The 25042-nt window shown below is 42.5% G+C and overlaps 2 protein-coding genes across 2 annotated transcripts in view; one reads left to right on the top strand and one right to left on the bottom strand.

The window, feature by feature from the left end:
- Nucleotides 1–10764, bottom strand: part of RNF11 (ring finger protein 11) — a 30063-nt gene extending 19299 nt beyond the window's left edge. Inside the window, exon 1 of the mRNA XM_054285691.1 lies at nt 10552–10764. Within this exon, the coding sequence (XP_054141666.1) occupies nt 10552–10674 (123 nt within the window). The 5' untranslated portion in view covers nt 10675–10764. The remainder of the gene's footprint in view (nt 1–10551) is intronic.
- On the top strand, nt 10576–17353 carry LOC128942955 (collagen alpha-1(III) chain-like). Its single transcript, XM_054285692.1, has 3 exons — nt 10576–11182; nt 16229–16415; nt 16842–17353. Exons 1-2 carry the CDS (start codon nt 10783–10785, stop codon nt 16258–16260), a joined length of 432 nt encoding a protein of 143 aa, XP_054141667.1. The 5' UTR covers nt 10576–10782; the 3' UTR covers nt 16261–16415; nt 16842–17353.
- Nucleotides 17354–25042: the final 7689 nt, after the last annotated feature.

Raw genomic sequence — 25042 nt, 5'->3', positions numbered from 1 at the left:
CCCAGGATATCACGTTCTGAGTCCTGGGCAGAAACTCCTCCTGGCACAGAGGCAGGATCCAATTCACTCCTTTAACAGAGGTAGCTGGTCTTTTCTCAGCTGCAGCACATTGAGGAGACACAGAGACCTGAATTCAGTGTTACAGCTGGAAGTTGGGCAGTCCTGCCTTCACCTGGCTGTAATCCAGTCAGTGATTCAGTGATATGTGCATAAGACAGACTCCCCCCAAAAAGCAGGGATAAAACACCCTCCTTTCCTACCTCAGCCTAAAACTTCAGCTCTTTTGTCTTTCAGTTCATCAGCTCAGAGTAAATGACAGCTACATAAAGACACTTCAGGAGCTGCTATATATAGGGTGAAGTGAACTTTTCCCCAGGAACCTCTAGATCTAGGTCATCTTGCGTCTTCTGGGAGGCAGAAAAAACCAGGTTACTCATTGAACAAGAATACAGTTTATAAAAGAAATAAAAGATTACTTGGAGCATGAAATCTTGTGTGGATAGTATCTTTTTGTTTCCTAAAGGACTTTTAAAAACAAAACTCGCCATGAAACACTATCTGTTTGAATATCTGACTCCATCCACTTTAAACTGAGAAACTCACTACATTTACAGAAAGAATAGGCATTCTTCAGTAAACTTACTTTCAGCAGTTTAGCCACAGAGTAAAGCAAACACAACTTCAGGTCTCAGAAATTTCAGGGACTTTGTCTATATTCAGACATAATGTAAAATCCCTCCCTGCACCTCATCTGTGACTCCTACAGGAGGCTGGAATGTTTACACATAACCCAGGCTAGCTTTGGTATGAATCTGATGGATGAAATACCACATTCCCACTTCCAGCTGAGGGCAGGTGGGAGAATAACTAAGGATCTCACTCAGGTTTGGGCCAAGGGCCACCATTAACTCAGCCCAGCCCCTGGGGTACCCGGCCAGCTCAGCCAGGAAGGTGCCATTACCTGAAGAGGTGAGCAGGACAGGAAGAGTTTCCTCAGTTCAGAACAGACCTCAGTGCAGCACCAGCTATGCAGTGCTCCTTGCCTGCTTCCCATCAGCAGATCCCTAAAAAGTGTCAAGTAGAGGTGTGGGCCTGTATTTCAGTTTAGTGACTACAGAGGGGACTTCATTAGCTCTTGTGAGCACAATCAAAATAGCCCAGACACTTGGAGAGCCAGGAACTGAGAGGTGAAAAGGCACTAACCAAGAAAAAAAATTAACAGTTAATTTAACCTTAAGTATTTGCTTGAATTTTAAAACCGATTCTCTTCCCTTCCAAGAAGAGTTATATACTTTCAAGGACACCATTCTCCATGGGACAATCCACCACTGCCTCAAGGTCTCCAAATATATAGATGCAACATTAAAGAACTCTGTGAAGCAGAAACTAAAGCAATGTCTTAGTCATATTTCATAAGCTAAACTGAAGATAAATGGATGCAACTGCAATCCAAATCATAATATTTAAACAGAAAACAACCAAGGGAAATCCCAAAACATCAGAAACTGGCAATGGCAATTAAGCAAGTACTACTACAGAGCATAAAATAAAGTCTACAGATGTTAAAATATTAATTTCAGTGTCTTAACTAAATCTGAATTTAGAGCATTAGTTTGCTGAGCCTTTTATGTATTTTCCACTGAATACAGCAGTTCACTGCTTTTTGTTAAGCAACAGTGCAGACCAAACCAGTTTAGCAGTTTGGTATGTCTGCAGTCAAGCAATGCTTGCACTCATTTGTTCAAAACCTGAGAGCAATCTCTTCTCTTTCTGAACTTAAAATAAAAATTAATGCATTCAGGAAAAATAAATACTAGTCTTAATCTATGTTGCAAAATTACACGATGTCTGAATTAAAGATTTCAACAACTGTGTTAATAAAACACTGTGATTAACGTTCAGTGCACAGAACAAGCTCTGGATCTGGCTTTAATTACAGTGATGAATACAAGTCAGACACAGGCATTGGCCCAGAATATTCATGCATTATACTGTCCCATAGATACCAAAATAATGGAATCTGATGCACTTTGATCTCTTAGATAAGCCTCCCACAGCTCTGAAACAGAAAGGGCAAGAGCACCCAACCTCATCCAACTCTGCAATGTTCACACACTGAGTCATAAGAGACTTGTACCCCCACTACCAAGATCCCTCTTATGGGAATAAATACAGAGAAATATTGCTCCATTTCCTTCTGGCTGGAGATTGTACACAAATCATCCAGAGAGCCACACAGAGTGAAAGTGGTGAGGACTACAGGGACACTTTACAGTCTCCACAGAGCTATTTATACTTGGTCAGCAGTTATGTTATAATATATTTGTGGGATATATTCTAGTCTGATTTTCTCTTCTAATGCAGTTTTGCCATGACACAGATTAGAAACCGGCAGCATGTGGTAGATGCAATGGTTTTAATCATGGTTGCAAGATGGTCAATTCCCTGCTTTTGTCCAAACCAGCACAGACTGACTCATTTTTTGCTTACAACTGGATAGTCAAGCAGCTTCATTAAATTTTATTAGTCATAAACCAGGCGTTTCCTCGATGCTTCTAGGACCTCTCTTAGCAGTCCAAACTCCACTGGCATGTGGGTTAGCGACAATCCCAAACTCTGGGAAACTCAGCCCCGTCAGCCAGCTGAGACTTGTTTTTAAGTGAGGATGAAGATGTTCCCTGCATGAGCTTTTGGCCTTGGAGTCCAGGTACATGCAAGGACTGCTCCTGAACCTTGCCTCTAGAAATACAGATTGCTCCCTCTGAGTAAAGAGCAGATGAGAGGACACAGAGGCCACTCCAGTGTCCAAAAATACAACCAAGGGAAACTGGTTTCAGTATTGCAAGGATAATAGTCTGCACATTCATCACTGCATGGTGGGACTAAGGGAGGAACTGAATTTCCTGAGTCACAGTTTCTCTCATCCTTCCAACAGTTTCAGTCCTCCCCTGGGCACCTCAGCTCTACACCATCCCTCAACTAAACCAATGGCTAAAAACAGAGGGAGGAGGAGAAGGCTCAAAAACCAGCCTGGCCTTTGACAGAGGTGTGCAAAGGTGCACAGAGCACGTGTGAGCGTTGTGGTGCTCAGCAGAAATGCCCAGCCCAGTAACCCAGCTGGTTGTGATTTGGCTGACGCAAGCGTGGTTAAGGGATGGCGCTTTTATCTCCTGCTCCCGTCGCCGCACGCATCTGCTCTTTGTCCATGTCACCGTGTGTGGATCCTGGCCCAGCAGCCTTTATGCCACCAGCATTCTGACCTTCTCCTTCACTGATGGGAAACAAACAGAGTGGTAGGCAGATTCCTATGGAGGGGCTGGTAAATAAAATAATGGCTCTCTGTAACTGTTTGGTCTCTTTTGGAGATTGTTTCATTAGTTCAGAGGAAAGTCACGGCTGATCTGCTTTAGTCCATTCTACAGATCATTATCTCTTCAAAACACAAAAGTGGTTTATTTTCCGTGGGTCAGAAACTGACTGCAGATGTACAGCCAGCAACAGCTGATCACAGCACTGAACCCAAGGTACATACGGGAAACAGACGGGAAGAGCTTCCCAAGGCATGGTGGTCTTAGATTTTAGGGAGGGTGGTAGCGCATGTTTGGGTTGGCTTGTCCAAAAGAATGCATGATCTTCCAGCACAGCAAAGATTCATCACCCTGATTAGGCAAGATTTCTTATTACCATCTCCACAGACTCTTCATCCTACTAATCAAGCATCTGGAACGCAGGCTGCCAAATAAATGCTGAACTATCAGATTCCAAAACAGATTTTAGGAGACTTATCTACTGCCTTAAACAGATCTTCTGATAAAGCTCTCTCTCTCTCCAGCATCAGGTTTGTCATAAATTTCCACAGAGGTTCCTTTTGTAATAGAGGAACATTATTTTATTAAAATCAAATTAGCATTGAACACTTTACAAACTTGAATTAAATTACTAAGCATGCCTGCACTAAAGATAAACTTTATTACTCCTTCACTCCTCATTTTACAGTGAAGAAACTAAAGCACAGAGCAGTTAAGTGGTCTGCTGAAGTTACAAACAGAACAGAAGACATTAAATCAGGATGATGATGGCTTACCCTAGGGCTGCTAGAGTGGGGTTTTTGGTGGATTTTGTTTTGCTTAGTCTTGGGGCTGGGAGGTTTTTTGGTAGAAGTGCAGTTTTACCCAGCAAGAAGTTACACAACTCTAGCTGTGCTGGGACAGGTCACTGCTATGGCTGTTCCCCAAGAGGCAGGCAGAACATGACAGCATCTTCTTCAAAAACACATCCTACCTTCAGGGGGGAGCAAGACACATCTTTGCTTCTGAGACCTTCATAATGTCAGGGCCAATTTTTCTTGTGGTCTAAGCTGAGACTGAAACTTGCTTTGCCTTTCAGAGTCAAGAGAATAGTGACTCTTCAGCTTTTTCCCCCAAAAATGTTTCGTTCTTACTCAACCATGACATCCCTAAAAATCTGCTTATTTTGTAATTCTTTGGTCTCTGAGGAGCTGCTTCAGTAGCTCATAGAAGAGTCATGGCTGATTTGCTTTAGTCTCCTCCACAGACCATTACTTCTCCAAAATACAAATGTTTCTCTGTGCATATGGGGAGGCAGAAACAAGGACAAGCACAAGGACTGGAAGACACAAGTCTGCCACAAGCAAGAGGTGTTATTTTTAGTTTCTTTGCCTTACATTCTGCAACCAGTTTGACTACAGCCATTAACAGGGTCTGCAGAAGTGCTCCTTAAGCTGAGCTTCCTTCCTTTGTTGAAGTGATGAACAAGGACACAGGATGACCACCTTGAGCCAACTTAAAACACTTCTTGCAGAAATCCACGTGAAGCAGAAAGCAATACTCTGTTAAATATGATTATGTATATGTTATCTTCTTTTCATAATGTCCCTTGGAAGATCTTCTGGACAGAGTGGTTAGGAACAGATCCTTACCAAGTGCCAACTCAACAACAGTGAATCTGGAAACCAGCTCTAATTTAATAACAAAGATGGTAACACAGAGAACTCAAACATCAGCATACTCTTCCCACTTCCTCCAGCCATGCCTAACACATTTTTAACCAACTGTAGTTTAAAATCTGTTTTAAGCAGATAAAGCATTACAATATTCAACCAATATTAATTAAAATATTCATTTAAACTGTTTATGAATGGGTATTTTCTACACTGAAGTTACCTAACTCTGTGATACCATCATACCACCTGGTACCCTTTACTTTCAGGTTTGTTTTCCTTCCTCTCTTCTCCCTCTGCCCCACCAGCTTTTTTCACTAGCAAAATGAAATATGAAAATATGAAATATAAAAAAATTGGGTCTCCATCAGCCAGTGTGGCAGGCTATGCTGAAACAAATATAGACTGAGGCAGGAAATACAGGTGCAGGCTTTCTCTAACTGTTGTCTAGAAAGGAAGTTTAGACTTAGCACCCTCAAGAAACTTATCACCTAAAACTGATTATCAGCAATACAATTCTCAAGACAACTTGCTAAATTCTTCAGCTGTGGAAGAATAAGAAGTGTCATGGCTATTGTTCACTAACCAAATAATCTTGAATGCTACTATAATGACATTAATAATACATATATTTCATTACTGTATGGAAAGTGAACTGTGTAGCCCTATACTGATATTAAAAAAAGGTTTATTGCATTGCACATACAAATAATTTACCAGAACTGCTGCATAAAACATGTAACACTTACAGCTTTTCTGCATGCAGGTCTAAATTACATCATAACTATTTATCAGGAGTGACTTTATCACTTAATGCTCAGTCTTTCACAGATAAAATGTTATTCCAGAAAACTATTACAACACTTCATTTCTGACATTGCTTGAGAGACCTTATGTAATTCAATCTCATCCTTGAGAAGAAGCACCAAACATCACTGGCTACTCTACCACTTCTTATCCACACAGCAAACTCTCAACTTCAGCTCCTCCGTCACTTTCCCTCCTCATTGCAGCTGAATTTCACCTCGGGCACTGCTGCCAGAAGGGACCAACCAGCAACAAAAACAAAGAGTTTGAAGCCCTTTGAAGTTTCCAGCAGACTCAGGAATTGTGGACTGGAGTGATATTTCAGCTCACACCACAAGTACAACTGTAATTCATACACATCATCACCAAGATGTGGAGGGCAAGCAGAAAAAAGGGCAAGACATGCATAGGCAACTTTTAAATATACTGCTTTCTCTTATATGAAAGTAGCCCTATTAGCTGGTTTGCTTTTTTTCACTGAGAGCTTTCTGTATGCAACATTTTCCCATTGCATCTTTCCCCCTTTTATGCTGTTCCAACACAGATCAAGAGTTCCAGATTTTTTACAGCCACTCCATGGTAGATTATAACCTGTTACACTACCAGTCTCCTTTCTTGTACAACACCAGCAGTCACAGATGAGAAATCATTCCCATCAGGGCCCAAGGGAATTTTTTGTTCAGCTCTTTCTATAAACAGGTGCAACTCCTAGATCAGAATTCATCTGGCTAGCAATTTTTAATTGTATTAATTACCATGCCTTTGAAAAGACAGCATCAGAACACCAATGTAACATATAAGTTAAGTCATGAGGAGAGAGTACAAAGGCTTGGTTCCTCTCTTGAGCAGGCCCAAGGAGGCTCTTGCAGCAACCTCAGCCTCAGGAGAAGCCATCAGACATCCTAAATTACACTTTCAAAACCTGCTGTCCCCAACAGCTTTTGGAGGATTATGGGAGCACAGCACTGGGTTAAGCTCCTGTTTGTGATCTCTCGTCTCATTTTGTGCCTACAGCCAAATCAAATGAGTATCCAGGCCAAAAGGTTTTAAATTAATCCCTCCAAATAAAAAAATAAAAAAATCCAGTAGATCTACTGAAACATTTTATGTTGGCCTGTAAGACAACACATGGTGGTACAAAGTACCAGAGGGTGCTCTGGAGCTCTGCAGGTAAAATATTTTATCAGTCCATCTGCCACATCAACATATCAAACGAGCTTGTATGAGGCTACTATCAACACCAAGATCTTGTGCTTATTTCTCATGCTTTTAGCTAAGTAGTTTAGCAAACACCTTTTTTAGAAGACTGCAGTGTATTTTGTCCACAGTAATACTCTTTAGAAACTTGGGGAGAAAAGGTGCAAAGCATTTTGTACTTTACCAGGTAAAAATTCCAAAATTGAATAAAATGGCAAATTACTTCCTACAGCTATTAGGGAACAGAAATATGAGACTTAAGAAAAGGGACACATCTGTTCTGCAAAAAAAAGTCTTTGAGGAGAACTACAAGAATAAGAGAAACTGAAAAAAACCCAGTGAACTTGTATGGAAAAACAGCAGAAGGCATATTGCCAACAGATGGTGAAGAAGTCATACACCAAAAAGGAAAACAAAGTTGAAAGCATACTCAATTTTGAGCACTTGAGGAAAAAAAACCAAAACCAAAGCTAACTCCTTCCTAATCACAGATTCCCTGGTTAAAAATGGAGCTGCATGTTCTTAACACTTAGGGAAGCAGTTGTAATTTCTGAGTTCTAAAATGGAGGCATTCAAAATTAGCATCTGTCTATGAAAATGTTGGTCCACTCTTGAAATCACTTCCTTCCTCCCTGCTATGAAAACACACTCTTTTTTTTTGTGTGTTTTCATTTTTTTCTCGTGTTAGTGGTTAAGCTCAATGCACTGGAAAATATCTGATGCTTTAATGGGCCACTTTCTTATTAATTCAGACACCTGTTTAAAAAGATGCTTCCTCTCTGAGGCCTTTCTGCAGCAGCTGGTAACAGCTACTGCCACAGGAACCAAGAGACAAGTATTTATAGAGCCTCTCAATGAAAGTTATTCCCCATTATTCTCTGTGTCCATACTGTTCAATCCAGTCCTCAACCTGATTTTTGGAAGTAGGAATTTTACACAGCCAGTTTAATAGCACTCACTGATCAAAGGAATTTGACATGCTCTACTGCAGTTTTTACTGGGGAACTCAATAGGTAAATAAACACTAAGGCATAACAAGAGTCCCACATGAACACCCCGGCACAATCATGTCAGAACACAAAAAAGTACTTTAAATGTCAAAATAACACAGAAGTCATCTTCTGCAATAACCAGAAGTCTCTCTTCCCCCAGCAAACCTCCTTCCCTTAGTTTGCATACCTTGCAAGAGCTGTTCAGGAAGTTGACACACTGTTGCTGCAAACCAAAGAGCAACAGACACATCAGATTTAACTCTCTTCCAAAATATGCAGCTGAAACTTCACCAGTCAGCTTCAAAACTGTTCACCTTCCAGTTTCTCAAGGCTAGTTGCCACAAGTTTTCAAACTTGTTTTATCCCCTTCCTTGCTTTCATTCCTAATGTCTACACATTATACACAAACTCTGGTTAAGACACTGAAAGAAGTAATTACCAGGAACAAGGGTAGAACTTTCCCATTTGTAACTCTGGCTCTGAGCAGCCACTTGAAAGTTAAAATGGGTGACTTACTTCTAGCACAAAAGTAATACTGGAGCACCAGCAATTGTTCGTACTTAAGAGTTTTGTGTAGCTTGTAAACATTAACTAATTTAAAATTATAAATCCCTTCAACCTCTTAAGTGCACAAAATGCTGCATAATACTGTAGCTAAGGCCTATCTTTTTTTTAAGTCACAATCCATTGTGGTTCAAAACCTGTGGAAAGAGCAGCTTTGATTTTGACTATGAGACGCTAAAGGCTACCCTAAGGTGAAGCTTTAGGAGCTGCCAGGATCAGTGGAGGAGTTTTCAGGACAGACAGTGATGTCTGACACAGCCAAGTGCCTGTGGGCACATCACCTGATGCTGCCCAGGAAGGTTTGCTATGAATACACTTACTCCATAATAGACACCTGTGGGTTCATTTATTTCACTGTCTGTCGGGTTCTCAGTCAACCATCCACACTTACAGACAAGTTTTTTTTTTCATCAAGAAAAAAATTTTAGAAACCTCTGACCACAGAGGAAGAGTCCTTATCTATGCCAACATCCACACTAGAAGGCCTGCATAAGGCATAAACCTGACTGGTGACTCTTGCAAGAGCTAACAGGTTGCTTTCAAAGGGAAGAACAAGAAAACAAAAACCTTACAAGTCTTCCTAGAGTCACAGATATAAATGCAATAATTGCACAAACAGTCAAACTTTTTATGCTGATTTGACAAAAATACAATGAACTTCTAAACCTCATGGACCGTTCAGGCTTAAATTAGAACAACACAACCTTTAAAAAGCTTGATCTGCCACCAGGCACCTTCTGTTGACTGGACTTCAGCAGACATAGTTCAGAAATCAGAACACAAAAATTCCTCACATCATGGAATTTATTCTGGCATTCAGCTTTTGCACCCAAACAAAACAATCAGGCACACGCTGCCAAGAAACATCAGTGCAGCTTCAGGGCACCAGCAAGGGCTGCTACGTGCAGGGCTTCTCTTCAGCACTCTCGGGGCTCCTACCAGGGTGGAATTCTTGAACTCGCTAAAGCATTTGTAGATTACACGCCTGTCCGGTTAAATACTTCCTGCAATTTTGTTAATTATACATCAGGGTCTGCAATTAGGGAATGACTCCCATCTTAGAAAACATACAGCTCTCAAGTCACCCCCCTAGAATGTGTGTCTACTGCCGTTTCTGCAGATGCCTCTGGTATGTATGTATGCTATTAACCCAGACAGGAAACTACTTTCAAAACTTGAATAGAATGTGCAGCTCTACCACTGGATGGTTTTCCTTTTCATCTTTGAGTGCTGCAGACCGTTTGTTTAGGTCAGTACACATTTCTGCGGGTGGGGGTGGAGATCTCCGGGGGCAGACAAGTGCAACCCCAAGTCCAGGTTCCCTTTCCGTGTCCATCCCTTCCAGAGGCGGCCAAGCTCAGGCATTCACACCGTCTCTATCCGCCCTCCACATCGGCGCTATCCTCCGCTGTCAGCAAAGCCACCAAAGCAAATACCGGGCCTTTTCCTTCTTTCCCCCTTGATTCGTCATCAAGATGTAAATTAACAGATTCTCTCAGAGACAGGGAAAAAAAATCCCAAGAAACCCACTGAACAATGGGAAACAGTTCCCCGCCGGTGCCCCATAGGACGGAGGGAAACAGGATCCCCTGCGCCGGGGGAGTTACTGAGCGGGGATCAGATGCTGCTAAAAATACGGGAGCGGAGCGAGCGGGCCCGGGCAGAGCCCGGGCAGGGCCCGCGGTCCCCGTCCCGGAGCGTCCCCGCGCCAGACGGTGATGTCACCGCCGGCGGCAACAAAGGACGCGGCACCGGCCGGGCGGCCCCTGCCCTCCGCCCCCCGCCCCGCCGGCGGCACCGCGCCTCCCGCCCGCCCGGAGCGCCGGCACCGGCCGAGACAAAGCGGCTTCCCCCGCGCTACGTGCGGGCGGAAAGGGAGAGGTTCGGGCCGCCCAGCGCCGGAGCGGCGGCGGCGGGGAGGCGGCGGCCCCCGGGGCGGTGCGGGCCGGCCCCCAGCGAGCGGCCCCGCGACCCCCGCCAGCCGCGGCGCGGCCCCGCTGCCCCCGGCCCCGCTGCCGCCCCCTCCCCTACCTGATATGGCGGCGGCGGCTCCTGATCCGGCTCAGCCCCGTCTCCGTAGCTAGCTCTGTCCGACTGGGACTCGTGGAGCAGCGAGATGTCATCCGAGGTGGGGGACTTGAGGCAGTTCCCCATCTTTCCGGGGGGAGCGCGGCCCCCCCTCCGCCTCCTCCCGCTCCGGATCCGCGCCCTCAGCCTCCCCGCCGCAGCGCGCAGCCCGCAGCCGCCCCGCCGGGGAGGCTCATGCCAGCCCCGGCCCTAAGCGGCTTAGCAGCTGCAGCCCGGCCGCCTCCCGCTCCGCTCCGCAGCCGCCCCGACCCCCGAGCCGGGGGGGCGGCAGGACGGGCCTCCCACCCCCCGTGGGGCAGCGGGCTCCGGTGGGTCCGCCCGCCCCGCGGCTGCCCGGCGCGGTTCTGCTTCCCGGTCACCAGCTCCCTGCGCACTGGGCTTTGTCGCACGGGCCGCCCTGGCTCCTCCTCTCACCCCTCCCCGCCGGGCCCGGGGAGCAGCCGCGGGGCCTCGCCGGGCTCCGCGCCCCCCGGCCCAGCCGCGGGGACAGCCCTGCCCGCCCCCGACGGAACGAGGCGGGATGGGACGGGCTGGGGGACCCAGCCGCCTGCCGGGCTCCCCCGGCCCCAAAATGGTGGGAGCCGCTTCGCTCCGCCCCCGAGCGCGGTGTTTGTTTGTGTTCCGGGCATGGCGGAGCCGGCGGCCGCTCGGGCCCGGCGGGGCGGGATGGCAGCGGCGACCCCGCAGCGCCCGGCCCAGCCCGGCGGAGGGACTTGTGTGGGGCCAGGGACCTTCCCAGGGGCTCCCCCGCGGGCGGCTCCCCAGGCAGGGAAAGGGTTCCCCAGGCAGGGAAAGGGTTCCCCAGGCAGGGAAGGGGCTCCCCAGGCAGGGAAAGGGTTCCCCAGGCAGGGAAAGTGTTCCCCATGCTGGTCGCTGGCGTGACCCGAGGGGCACGGTCAGTGTAGGCACAGGGCAGTGAACACCAGAGTGGAGCAAAACCAGCAGCAGGCACTTGGCTTTTGCGTTTCTAAAGGTTTTTTATGCAATGGGCAGATACTCCAATAAGCCATATATTTAGCTCCTTTTTTTCCCCTTCACAATAATATATCCATACTTGGCTGTAAGTATAGCTAAGTACTGATAAATGCAAATTTGAGGACAGTGAATGCCCCTGTGTCCCTGTGTTAGCGTGCCCACACTGACCCAGACGGAGTGGAATATACAATGGTCCTTTGGTTCCTCAAAATGCGTCCTTGGCCTTCAGATTCACACCATGGAAAATACTTTGAAAGGAAATTTTTAAAGTGAAGTATTTTTTAAGGTGAAGCAAATGTGGTGCATTTGAGAGCAGCTGCAAAGTCCAGTCTGTAAAGCAGTACAGCGTGGCTGCTGCTTATCAGCGAGTTCTCTGCTGATACAGCTCGGGCCTGCTTTGCACCTCTTGGGTCACAGTATCTCCAGACCTGTTTTCACAGTGACATATTTGTCTCCACAACTTTTGCTGGTGGACCTCAGTCTGGGATCAGAGTTTTTGCTGATTATTCTTATGAGCTCATTCTCGTAGGTTTCATTTTATTACTGTTTAGTGTGGTTTGTTTTGCTGCTTATCAATGGGTAAGTTAAACAGCCCTGGTGAAAAGCCTATGATCGCTGCCATTTATGGTGTTCTAACACGGTTTCAGGCTTTTCAAGGAAACTGAAACTGAAAATGGGGCAGGATTGTGAGTGTTGCTCAAGATAGAGAGGCTTTGCAGTGGTGCATTGTAAATAATGACTGTTGTACGTGGCTTGCTCATTTGGGTGTTTATCCTCTGAGTCTGTTGGCTTGGTTTAATAGAATTAGGCAAGCAATTGTTGGAGGGGATCCAGTGTACCACTGCCTCACCCAGCCGTGATTTCAAGGTTAAGGCAATGTCAGATCTGTCTGCTGAGAGAACCTGGTTATGAAACTCCAGCGTTGTCACTGGTATTGTCAGTTGTGCAGTGGCACCATTGGGAAGGAGATTATGGGCTGAGTGAGCTGTTCTCTCCTGTTTTGTTTTCTCTGTGAGGCTCGGGCCCGTGTCATTGATGTAGTTCAGTGAAAACCACAGGTCACACTGTGCTGTGTGTGAGGCTGGGATCACAGTTTGATCCTCCACAGTGAGGAGGTCCTATGGGAACCTGTGGTGCCTCCCTGATGTGCCAGAATAGCCTTTCTTTGGGAACCAGAGTGCAAACTGGTCTCATCCTGACATGCAGTCAGGACATAGGTGGGATTTCCTCTGCATCTCATGGTGGAGATGTTGCATTCATTTACCTTGAGGCCAATCTCCAGAAGGAATAGCTGCTAATCCCACTTACAACTTTCCTCTTAGTAGGTACAGGATGCTCCAAATCTGGGCATGTTTTTAAAAAATGCAGACTTGTCAGGTGCCAGAAGAGACCTGCTTTTCATGGTGGACTCCCAGAGACCAAAGAGGAAGCAGAGGTTCACGTTTGGCCTTGCAACAAGACAGACTGCACCTGTGAGAGATCTGAAGGGGAAGAGCTGCTACCAGTCATGCTTGGGTTCTTTGAAGTAGAAGTGGTTGAAGGCACTGCTTTTCCTGGCTCTTCACTCCTGTTATGTCAGATAGGTCATTAATAGTGGCTTTGCACCACTGGCTCCAAAGTTGTACAAAGGTCCAGGAGATGGAAAATGGAAAAATGTTAGTGTTCACAAATGTCTTTTAATATCCCTGCATATGCTGAGGTGTAGCTGTGAGCCTGCTCCTTTTGCCACCACACTTTTTGCAGGTTGGGAACAAGGAAGCAGAGAGATGGGTCCTCAGAGGATGGGATTTATGAGTATGGTTTCTTTGTTTTAGCACAATCATAGGGCAGTTTAACTGCTTACTTCAGTTCTCTCTGATTTTTACTTCCTCTACTTAGTTTGGGGAACAAGTAACAGTCAGAATGGGTTTTCTAAAGCCTTAAAATGCTCATATAGAGGAAGAAAAATTCATGTAGTGGTTTAGGGCTGCACAAATACTACAGATGGAAAAGATCATGCAAATACAAAAATTTGTGTCAGACTAATATCAATGCAGAACTGGCAACACAAGTCAATGAAACCTTTTCTCACCTCTAGACATTTAAACAGTTGGCTGTTGTCAGAGTGGAAATGTTTATGTTCTGAAGTTTGCCAGTGTACAGAATTCATGTTCTGATACACCTCAATACAACAATGTCACACGTGGGTCTGTCCTCACCACCCTCTGGCAGCTAGCATCCTCTGAGTGAAATCTCTCTTTCAAAGCAGAATGGAAATTCAAGAAAAAGAGTTTTAAACTATGCAGACAAAGTTTATGTTTTATTTTACAGGCTTTTGATATGAGAGGAAGCAAGTGGCATATTGATGTATTCTTAAGGCTCATATGAGGTAGCTAGAGGTGATGAACTCTTTTACTGAAAGCTCCATTTCCTTTTGAGTTAAAAATCTAAAATTCACTGAGGACATAAAAAGTCCTTCTTGTTAGGAGTTCCTCTACAAAATTAACGTCATAAATTGCCTAATTTTTAGATGAAAGACCCTTTGATAACACCATTTTATGTGACCCAGGTTCATGTTATTGTTGGACGACATTTTGGATATGTTTAATATGTCATGCTTAACAAAAGTTTTTGAAAGACCTTTTCTGTCCTCAGCATGGAAAAGTTTTTTCACTTCCTTTTCTTCCATCAAGCTTATTTTCCCAGCACTTATCATCTCTCATTAGGTCTTATCTTTCTTCTGGATAGGATTGTTTTCCTAATTCATACACAGAAGCCCAGTTGACTTCTGAGTGCAATCTTTCCATGCCATGGTACCCAGAGGTTCAGAGATAACTCTGTTTGCTTGGGTAATGTTGGTGAATAGAACACAATGCAATTTTAAAACCTTTTTCTGGAAGGAAGAAAAAAAAAAAGGCTTTGTATACCTCTGGAGAATGGAAGTAAATTACATTCTTCCATTATGTATGTGAATCTGATTTTGAGGATGGTGGAATTAATTTATCTGGTTATAAAGGACATGGCATCTTCTAAAATGCACATGATTATTTTTAGTTTTGTTGATTTTAGCTGAACTGTAGACGTTTCTCAGTGTATGTTACAACTGCATATTGCTTTCTGAGACAGAGTGAATGCAGCACTAGAAAGCAATTATGGAACTAATATATTTCCCTGAAATGTACTTTGTGATGCAGGATTTTACTCATGTTTCTAAAAATTACTTAAACTTCTGCCTGAATTATCCTAGTATCACAAATATGCCACTTATATCAATTTATCCCAGATACCATCTTGGTAAGAAGTATTCCATGACTGGCAAGAATAACTTGCCTTCCATAATAACAGTTTTCCCCAGGTCCAAAATGTTTTTTTCACTGAGGAGTGGAATGCCTGCCTGTTCTGTGCACTGGGGCACCTGCGCTGTGAGCCACAAAGAACAGAAAAAACATGTATTTTGGGACTAAAACACCCAAGCAACAAAGCAGACAGTCATCACACAAAAGTATCCTCTTCAAACAAACCCTCTGTCACCCAGCTTCCTGGGGAATTTTGTGCAGGAATAAATTTTTTCTTTTTCTCCCTGTACCACATGTTGCCATAGTCTCAACTTCAAGAATGATCAGAGACCTATAAAACATGATCTGAGGGGGAAGATTGAAAGAATTGGGGTTGTTTAGTCTGAAGAAAAGGAAGGTGTTGGGAAAAATGGTAATGATCTTTCAAATATATAAAATTTTTTCTCTGCAGACAGAAGGAATCAGTTTTTCTTTATGTTCAGTGTGTCTAGGCCAAAAGGTGATGGACTTGGAGATTTAAAGTAGATCTTAGGAAATCATTTCAAACTGAAAATGTAGTTTGACAGTGAAAATGATTATCTGGGAATCTCGTTTGCTGAAGGCTTTGAAAGGCAGATTAGGTCACATGTCTCAGGAATGGTTTTAGTTGCAGTAGATTAGATGGAGATAACCCCAAAAGGTTCCTGGCTGGTTTATGATGTTTTGTTTCTCTCAGGTGATTTACAGCAGATGCTTTACTGCTGTGTTATTTTGATTCTCACTCTTCCTTATATCCTCAGAAAATGCCAGGAAGAAAAGATATCAGTAGGTAAAAAATTGGGTAAGTAGGATGGGTGGGGACGTTGCCAATAGCAGAGCACTAAGAAATCACAATTCCTGCAGGAAAGCTGCTGTGCTTGAGCAGCGTGGGACATGCTGACATGTCACATTCAGCATGTGTGACATTCAGCTGTCCTCCTGACAGGCTTTGGGACACAAGTGTTGGGCTGGCTTTCAACAAGTGCTGAAAGTGACTGGTTAGTCAATACCCAGAAATCAATGTTTTAAATTTTAATTTTAAATTTGAATTGGAGCTTCCCCTTTTGCTGTATTTGAGCATTTCCTGAATTTGCAAGGAGTGAACTCTATCCACAGTTAACCAGAAGCCAGTTTGTCAGACTTCTTTTTCCTCCAGTTCTCTGCAACAGTAAGGTAGTATCCTAAGTGCTTGTAATTCTTTGAAACTGAGTTGAGGTATTAATTTTTTTAGTTAAATATGCATTCTGCTGCAAAATTTAAAACACCTCTTGTTCACCTTCTCCATACTCTTCCTGTTTTTCTCATTTTCACCATTCTTCCTGTAGCCTAAAATCTCTGGTTTCTTCCTGTAGGTAACTGTAGGTCTTCTGCAATATCAGAGTGATAAAATGGCACTTGCAGAGATTCATGAGAACCTAGGGAGTGTGACCTGTCAACTCTGGTTGGCAACTCTGCCCAAGTCCAAGATGACCTATGTCTTTGTCATTCCTTGACTGAAAACAGTTTAAACTCTTTCTGGCTACTGAGTGATGGCTACAGGTACTGTGTTCTAATCCCTTGCTGCTTCACAGAATTTCCTAAGATTGCTGTAGGCCAAACTCTTTATTATGTATTCTGTATGTGTTGTTAAAGCAATTTTAGATATCTGGAAACTCTTACAGTGCTTTGTTGCAGTTTTTCCATATGGATCATGATTTGTAATGCTCTGAGATGTTTCACTGTCTTGCAGCCTCCTTCTTTGGTCCACTTTTCCAGTGAGCATGGCACCCCAAGCTGCACAGAGTGATCCAATTAAAACCTCAGTGTTTAATAAAGGAATATTATTTAGTGTTTACAAATTGATGAAATTTAGTGTCCTTCCTTTTCCCAACACATCATTGCCTGCAGTTTGTAGCTCCTGTCACTCCCTGTCCTTCTCCATGTAATTCCTCCCTACTCACATTTTCTTATTTTATGCTTCTCCAGATGATTATTCTGAAGGGTACAATTCTGCATTTCCTGCTGAAGCTCTGCTCTGTGACAGCTTAGCTGGATTGCAGCAGACAAGGTACTGGAGACTGAACAGAAGGAATGTGAGAAGGAACCATTGAAGATTTTGTACTAAAAGTATCAGATGGTTGTGAATGACTGCCCTTGGGAAATTCACTTTATCCTCTGGCCAGAAATGTTGCTTCTTAACTTTTAGTTTTGCTTTTTGATTAGTCTGTGTTTGTACAGCCTCCTCTTGGAGGGACAGCTGGAAATTTGTACCAGTGTTTGCTTTTGCCTGCTCAAACTACTGTGCTTCCTGAAAAAAAATTCTAGAAAACAACTGTATCATGCAGAAAACAGAAGCTATCATAAATTAAACATCTGACAGTATGAGAAGGAATACCAGAAGGTAATTGTACAATTCCTTAGTCTGTTCTGATTTTGGGTGTGTGGAGATTCCTATAGAACATGAAAATCTTGCTTGTTTACTTACATGACAAAAGAGGAAAAAGGCCTTTTTTTTTTTTTAGCAGAACATTCTGTTTAAACAAACACCACAGTGAAACAAGACAGCTAATGGTACTGTAAGTCCATTCCTTTTTTATTTTTTATAATGTTTAGAAATCTTTGTGTCTAAGAATAAATTATTTTTATTTTCATTTATTGTGAAGTGCGTGCCTACAGTTAAGTTTTTGTGACAGCAAACTGTTCCCTCTTTCAGTTAAGTTTACAAAAATTGCACACTCTGGGGAGCTACTTCAACTTTTATTTGGAGGCATTGTCATCTTAGCAGTGGACTTGCAGGCTGCTTCAGAAATTCTAGAGGCTGCATATTGACTTAGAAAATGGCTCAAAAGCCACCATTTGGTGTTTTGGTTGGTGTGTTGTTCCACAAACACTCCTTTGGACATGGGGACTGCACAGAATCTCTGCAAGACTCAGGGTGATTGCAATGCTGCATTTTGCCTCTGGCTTACAAGCTGTACACCAGCACCGTGCAAGGGTTAAGGACAAGATAAAATCACTTGCTGCTGTTTTGATTTCCTGAGGAAATGTTGTTTTTATGTGAGAAATGAGGAATGCAGTGAGGACCATTCCTGTGCCAAAATTTCAAAGTGTGTTCCTGTCAACTGTGGTGCCATTCATGGGTTTTACATCAGGATCTTGAATTTGGATATAAAGATCTCTGTTGTAGAAGCCCCATCTTGTGGACAACCAATCAATGACTACTTCAGCACAACTGAAATTTGGAATACTTAGAAAATATGGAGATATTTTGGTAGTTTTTGCAACAAATTGGAGAGTCTTCATGTTTCTGGAAAATATGGAAGCTTCATTCATGTGTAGAAATCAGCATGTGCTTTCCAAAGACTATTTCCATAGGAAGAAATTGTGAATTGCAGAGAGGTATCAACACTGGGGTGGAACCTAGGGTGGTGCCCTCAGAACCCTGTTTTAAGTCCAAATCAGCTAAAACACAAATCTGAACCCTGCCTTGAATTCCCCAAATAGAGTCCTGTAGCACTTGGATAGTACAAATGAGTCTTTAAGTGGCAAAATCATATAAGGGCAGAAGGACATCCTTTGAAAAAAAATTGTTAAGAGAGAAAGAATAACGAAGTATGCATGAAAACTGAATCTGGAAACTTTGGAAATATCCTTAAGGAGATTGTTTGTTTCAGCACAAAGTAGTGGATGAGGTCAGCAGCTTCAGACTCAGTGAGTCAACACACTTAGGAGGAAGTAAAAAGAGTGTGAAAACAAGCCTGTGATAAAAGCTAATTTCAGGTTTCAGTGTGACCTTGGTAGGATATATTAGATATATTCTATTAAATAGAATAATACATATAATTACAATGTCTTTTTGTTGCTCTGAAGAAATTGGGTTGCTCTATGATAGTTTCTGTTTCTTTCATATGCAGAAAGTAGGAACCTTCGTGATAGTTTTCTGTGCAGTAATTAAGGCTGTAATGAAGGAGCCAGAAATTGTGGCGACATCTAGGGAAGGGTTGGCAGAAGTGCCTCCAACTAAAACACCTCCCACTGAAACTGTGGCCACTTTTCCTGTGAAGGTGATGCATCCAGGGAAAGTTCTGTTGGAGTGGTTTATTTGGAAGGGATGCTGAGAGTAAAGGAGATTCTGGCGTGGGAACAGGGTGTCACTGCAGCCCCTTTGATGGCAGCAGGACAGGGGTTGCTGTTCCTACACGTGGGTGTCTGACTGAGTAAGGGGATTAACAGAGGCAGAAGTTCAGAATTTGGTCATTGCAAAGCCAGGAAAAAATTTCTTAGTCCTTACCAACAGCAGTCTGGATGAATCTGCACTTTTAAGACATACCAATTACAATACATTTTTCTATTTAAAATTATCCTTAGACGTGAGTGTACATCTGCCATTTCACAGTTAAGTTTAAAATAACTGTTTCTTTCATATTGAAATAATTAGATTTGAATCATTCTGTAGTCTGGGAATTTCATAAATGGTTCATATATAACATATATAAACCTGAAAAAATCACCTTCCTTAATAAGCTAACAGGTACAACTATAAATGCACATTATCAGTATATTACTAAAAAAATTCACAGAAATATCTGACTCCTTTTGCTTCTCATAGTCTTTTGGAACAGAATTCTACATTTTTGATGAAAGGCATGTTTGATGAATTGTCTGAACCAGTGCAAAACCTTTGAGAAAAAAGTATATTCCAAAGTCTTCTCCTTAAAGGAGAGAATATTAAAACTTTAGCAATATACAGGACTACAATTTTTACCTGAGAGCAAATTCTGCTGGAACCAGCATGTGCAATCAAAATCAAAATCTTTCTCAGTGTGAAGTGAAGCCATGAAAGGACCTCTGCAGCTCCTTTCTGTGGAAGTTGTTTCTTCCAGGGCAGACAGAGAACAGCAGATGCTGGTTGACCCCTCAAGGGAAGAGCAGATGAAGTGGGAACAGCTACTTAGAATTCCCTGCACTTAAATAATAAAGCAAGAACAGTCCAGCAGGAGGAGTACAGACAGATATTAGTGTGGTGGGAAATCTAGAGGAGCTGCAGCCTAGGGAAAGAAAATGAAGATACAAAGCTTGTCATGAAAGGGTGTTGGAAAGCAAGGATTTATTCCAGCAGTGTTGAGGGAGGGAATAAGAGCTGCTCAATCCCTGCTCCACCAGGTGAGTGCATTGTAGTACAGAGGAAAGACAAGTCTTGGTGTAAAGGACAGACTATTGCCTTATTCTGAGCAGAAAGCTCTAGAAAAAGTAATTATTGGTAAAAGCAAAGTGTCTGAAGGAGTAGAAGAAAAGGGTATCATTCAGTGATACTTCTTGGATTGGATTGTGTTATAAATTACAGGTGTTTGTTTATGCCCATATGAGTAGAAAGGGAACGGATTTCATCAAGGAGAGAAATTTGTTGTACCTTCCCTGCTTAGCTACAATAAAATGTTCAGTTGCAGAGGGTTCCTTGCTAAAAGTTGCAGAGTAGTATTTATCTCTCATAGATTTTTTTCAAGAGAATACAGCAGAACTGGAAACTCAAAGTTTAAGTGTAAACCTGCAGTAATCCACTGTCAGGAGAATTGTGTAGGTGTATAAAATTGATTTCAAAGGGAATGAAGAGGTGTGACTTGTGAATTGCTACTTTTTAAAGATAAAAAATTAGTTCACATGTAGGTCATGTTAAAAAAAGAAAGTAATTTTTTGTCCTTATCTCTTTATTATGCACATTTTTATAGATGTTTTCTTTGGTTGCCTGTAGCCTTTCTGCTATTTTAAATATGCTCAAAATTTTATTGAGATGAAAATGTTAAGAGATGTAATAATACTGATATATCAAGTGGGGCCATTTGAAAACAAGGCTTGATGTGTTATGCCAATACAAAACTAAATCCCAGCAGTTGAACCTTGAGCACTTGTGTTTGTGATGTATAAAATTGTTCCTTTAAAGCTGTCTCTGTCTTGTGTCCCTTCCTCTTCCAGCCCAGTCCTTTGTCCAGAGCTGTGATTGCTGTGACCCCACTGTCACCACCACAGGATTCTCTTCCCCAGGGGTGGATCCTGGTCCCTGTGCTGTGTCAGCCAGGAGAGGAGAAGGACAGACCCCTGCTGTCACCAAGGACAGCCCAAATCTCTCCTGACCCTCATCCCAAAAGGTTCTGTAATTTACAGTTCCTTATGGCAGGACACTTCTTCTGGTATTGTCATGAGCATTTTTAAAATGTTATCAGGCAATAATTGCTATCACAACTTTTAATTCTGTGTTTCTGTTTCAAATTTTCCTCAGTTCAATCAGAACCAAAAGTTAATGCCCGTTGGCTAATTTCCAGTGCATGCCTCCACAGAACAACTGCTGCCTTTAACTGGTGGAGAGATCAAGGCTTGAACTGACAAAAGACATCTGTATTTTGGAAAACAAATTAATGTTTATGTTTTAATTTATAAGTTCCTGGCTCTTTTATGGTTCCTGTTTTTCAAGTAATGTCTCTTTGGATCCCTAGCTGATGGAGAGTCAAAATGGAAAAGGCCCATGAGAGAATTATCACAATGGAACATCTGGTCTGCATTGGAAAAAGCTGAGAAAGATATTCAACATCTCTGAGACTGAGGCTGCCATGAGGCAGTTTGAAAGTCAGTCCATGAAAAATTGTGCAGGTTGTGGCCACCTGGGCCAATCTAGTGTTGTTTTGGGAAGAGTTACTCTGCTCATGAGCATCTGAATTTTAATCTCCCTTAAGCATGGAAATGTGAGAGCTGGGAGTGGTATGAAAGGTGTTTGCTTTCCATAATGTTAATCTGGGTCCCAGCATTGTCCTAATTATATTGTGGGTTTTTGCCAGTCTCCCAGATTTCTTTTGAGCATGTAGGCTGGAGTCAAAAGGCTTTCCCAGGGCTTTTGGCATAGCTTTACAGGAAAGTGGATGGAAAGGACTTTGTATATTTTTGCAAGAATATTTTGCATCCTGCTTTAAACTATTCCAGAAGGTAAAAGGACATTAGCTAGACTGTGTGTTGGCTCATGCACTGCTATGTCACTAATGAGAAGGAATTTTATTCCTGTTTTCTGCAGCCACAGACTGTAAGAAATGCAAAGAAATCATGGACCAGCCAGGGCAGTAAAGGTACCCCTGGATTCAGAGGGAGCAAACTCCTTCCACCACATGGAACTTTGGTCCTTTAAGTCATTATAGCTCATGCAGAACAGAAACAATTTGACATGTATAACAAGAAACATTGCAAATTGTTTGCCAAACAAAGACTTATACTGCAGATGGAAGAACTGATGAAAATTGTTTATAGATGGGGAACTAAATGTAGATTTTTCAAGAACAAGGTTGCTGTCTTCCTTGCCAAGACAAACAAATCTGATAGACCATCTCATTGCTTTAGGCTGCCTGAGGACCCACTGGAAAGTCTATGGACCTTTTTCCACAGAAAATTTGTGTGTTGTCAATACATAAGTGTATTGTCCACAGTTACACTGTGGCAGCTGCAGAGGAAGTGGAAGGTTCTCAGGAATACATTAGGGAGAACTGGATTTTTGGCTTCTGAAACAGTGTGGAGTGCTTTTGGAAACTGTGGAAGTTTATAAGCTGGATGTTACTGCTACAAAAGGTTATCTGTGAGTTAAATAGAATACTAATTAATCTGCTATCTTTAGATCTTAACACTAACAACAGAATGAAATTGAGAATTCCTGTCTTCTAGAGTTGCAGTTTCCAAGATTCCTTCATTCCTGTGGACATACCCTGGTCTGCATTTAGAGATTTTCAGAGTTACCTTTAGAAATCTGTGCACAGATGTTTTTACAAAGCACTGTGCAATCATCCCAAACAATGGTTTTAATGGGCCAGTTATTTAGGAAATCGTGTAATGAGAACATAAATACAATCCCTGATACTGACATAAAACATGTATTAGCAAAATAATATCGTTTGTATTTCCTTGATATAGAGCAGACCCTGGAAATACATAACTCATCATGTCCTTAAAATTCTGTTACATCTGTAAACATCTATATTGGCAGAGAGGCCCAGCAGCACCCTGGGCTGCATGAGGAAGAGCATTGCTAGAAAGTCAAAGGAGGTGATCAATCCCCTGTGCCCAGCCCTGGTGAGGCTTCAGTGGGAGTGCTGTGCCCAGCCCTGGGCTCCCCACAGCAGGAAGGACTTGGGCATGATGGAGAAGGGCAGGAAAGGGCCATGAGGGTGGGCAAGAGGAGCATCTGTCCTGTGCTCCCAGGGAGGTTTGAAGTTGACATCATTGAAGAAATTCCAAACTCAGCTGAGCAAGGTCCCGAGCACCCTGCCCTGGGTGATCCAGCTTGGGGCTGGGCTTGGGCTGAGTGATCCCTGCAGATGCTTCCAGAATATTTGGGAATGTTTGAGGCAGTTTGCTTGTGCCTTGTCAGTGTTTTAGATGCAACTCAACTGTGGAGGAATCCTAAGGAGAGCAAAGGCTGTGACCCCAGAAATTCATCCAGATGGCTGAGGCCCAGAAAAGGCATAATGGGAGCTGCTGTGTACTCTGAATGTCTCATCAGAGTGATATTTCACTTGAAAATACAAAATAGAAATTACTTGGGTCTAAATGACACTGAATACCCATAATATTCTCTCACTTCAGCTGGACTGCAGATGCTAACAACCTCTCCCTATCTGAATGTGTTTATTTTAGTTTAATCTTGCTCTGTACAATCTTAACATATATTTTACTCTAGAAATTAATACTTGGTGCTTTACAGTGCAGAATTTATTTGCTTGTTTGTTTCACACTTTCTTTCCTTTCTAGTACTGATATTAACAAATTACAATTTATTTTGATATATTACTTCAGTGATATATCAAACTGAATAAATTCATGGTATGTATGTACCATGTACATACCATGTCTCAAGGAGTTTAAAATATCCTAATTTGAGCAAGGTAAAATCAAAATATATAATTACATTGCATATTCTGTTACACTTAGTTTGTAACTATTCTTACAGTATCTCCAGAATAAGAAGGAAGATGAAATTCAAAAAGGGCTTTCATAGTTTAGAAATACTTATGTCTAAATAAGACTTATGCTGAAAAGCAAAGATAATTTTATTTTAATTATCTGAATAGTGGTAGGAAGATTCACCTGTGGTTTTTCTTTATGAAAATGCCAAGGAGCTAACTTGCAGTACTGAGAATTTCCAGATCCTCCTTCTTTTGAAAATTCTTTGTCTTTTATATTGCCTCTTAAGGAAAAAGGAAAGCACACTGGAAAACAAGAAATTGAGCAACATTGCACAAGTAATTAGGAAATAAATAGATCATAAAGCATTTTACTTCATTTTGGTTTTGCACTTCAGCAAGTGAAACAATAAGTAAATAACCTGTTTCTTTATTATCAATATATGAAGTCACATTGGGTCTGAGAGACCAAGGCATAAATGTATAAATAACACCTGTGATAATTATTACAGGACATCAGATTTTGCTAGGGATAAGACCATTGTGAAGCCACAAAATTAAGACTTTAGAAGAAAATAACACATGAAGGTCAAAGGTTCTTAGTCATTGGTTGCTGTCTCTGCACCACTCTCCCCTGATTTAATGCTTTTACATTAAAAAATGTAAAAGTATTAAATCTCTGATTCAGTCTCCTCTGTCCTGTGTGGGATGGGGGCAGAGTATTACTTTAAATTGACACCTCTAGCAGCAGTTCCTACTTGTACTGGTTTCCTTTTATAAATGTGTAACCTATTATATCTATCCAAACTGGCTGAGCTCCAAGTCACCCATTTCTCAGTAATACAGGAAATTAAATCTAATGTCTAATAAGCGTAGAGGCTTATGCAACCTTCATTCTCTGTAAAAAGTATTAAATAACATAATAATATTACCTTGTCTTTTGATTGCTAGGGAGCTGTGCACTTAGTTTTTGTGCAGACCAAGCTGGCTCTGCATTTGGGCTTGAAGAGTCTGGGTTTATCCATCCTTTTTTGCAGATTACTGAATTTCACCTGGAAAATTCTCCTCTTATTAAAGGACCCCCTGAAATGTTCATGTGTAAGTTTGGGTCCCTTTCTCCACTTGTCCCTTTGTTCCCACAGAGGGTTGTGTCCCCCATGATCTCATCCTGGGGGTGCTGCTGCTTCCTCATTCATTCTCTCTCCCCCAGGATTTTCCAGCCTGAACAGATTCCTGCCTATTCCATCCCATTTTCTG

The sequence above is a fragment of the Melozone crissalis genome, unplaced genomic scaffold (genome assembly GCF_028551555.1).
Source record: "Melozone crissalis strain CALT ecotype California unplaced genomic scaffold, PUWL_Pcris_2 ptg000045l_1, whole genome shotgun sequence".
NCBI lineage: Eukaryota > Metazoa > Chordata > Aves > Passeriformes > Passerellidae > Melozone > Melozone crissalis.
Note: the sequence above shows the minus strand (reverse complement) of the source record. Positions and strands in the feature narration are given on the sequence as shown.

Excerpts from the sequence above, each read along its gene's own strand:
- LOC128942955 (XM_054285692.1), top strand. The coding sequence starts at position 10,783 with ATGCCAGCCCCGGCCCTAAGCGGCTTAGCAGCTGCAGCCCGGCCGCCT. Across the intron at positions 11,183-16,228 it reads GCTCCCCCGGCCCCAAAATG|GTAACTGTAGGTCTTCTGCA; the intron begins GTGGGAGCCGCT and ends TTCTTCCTGTAG.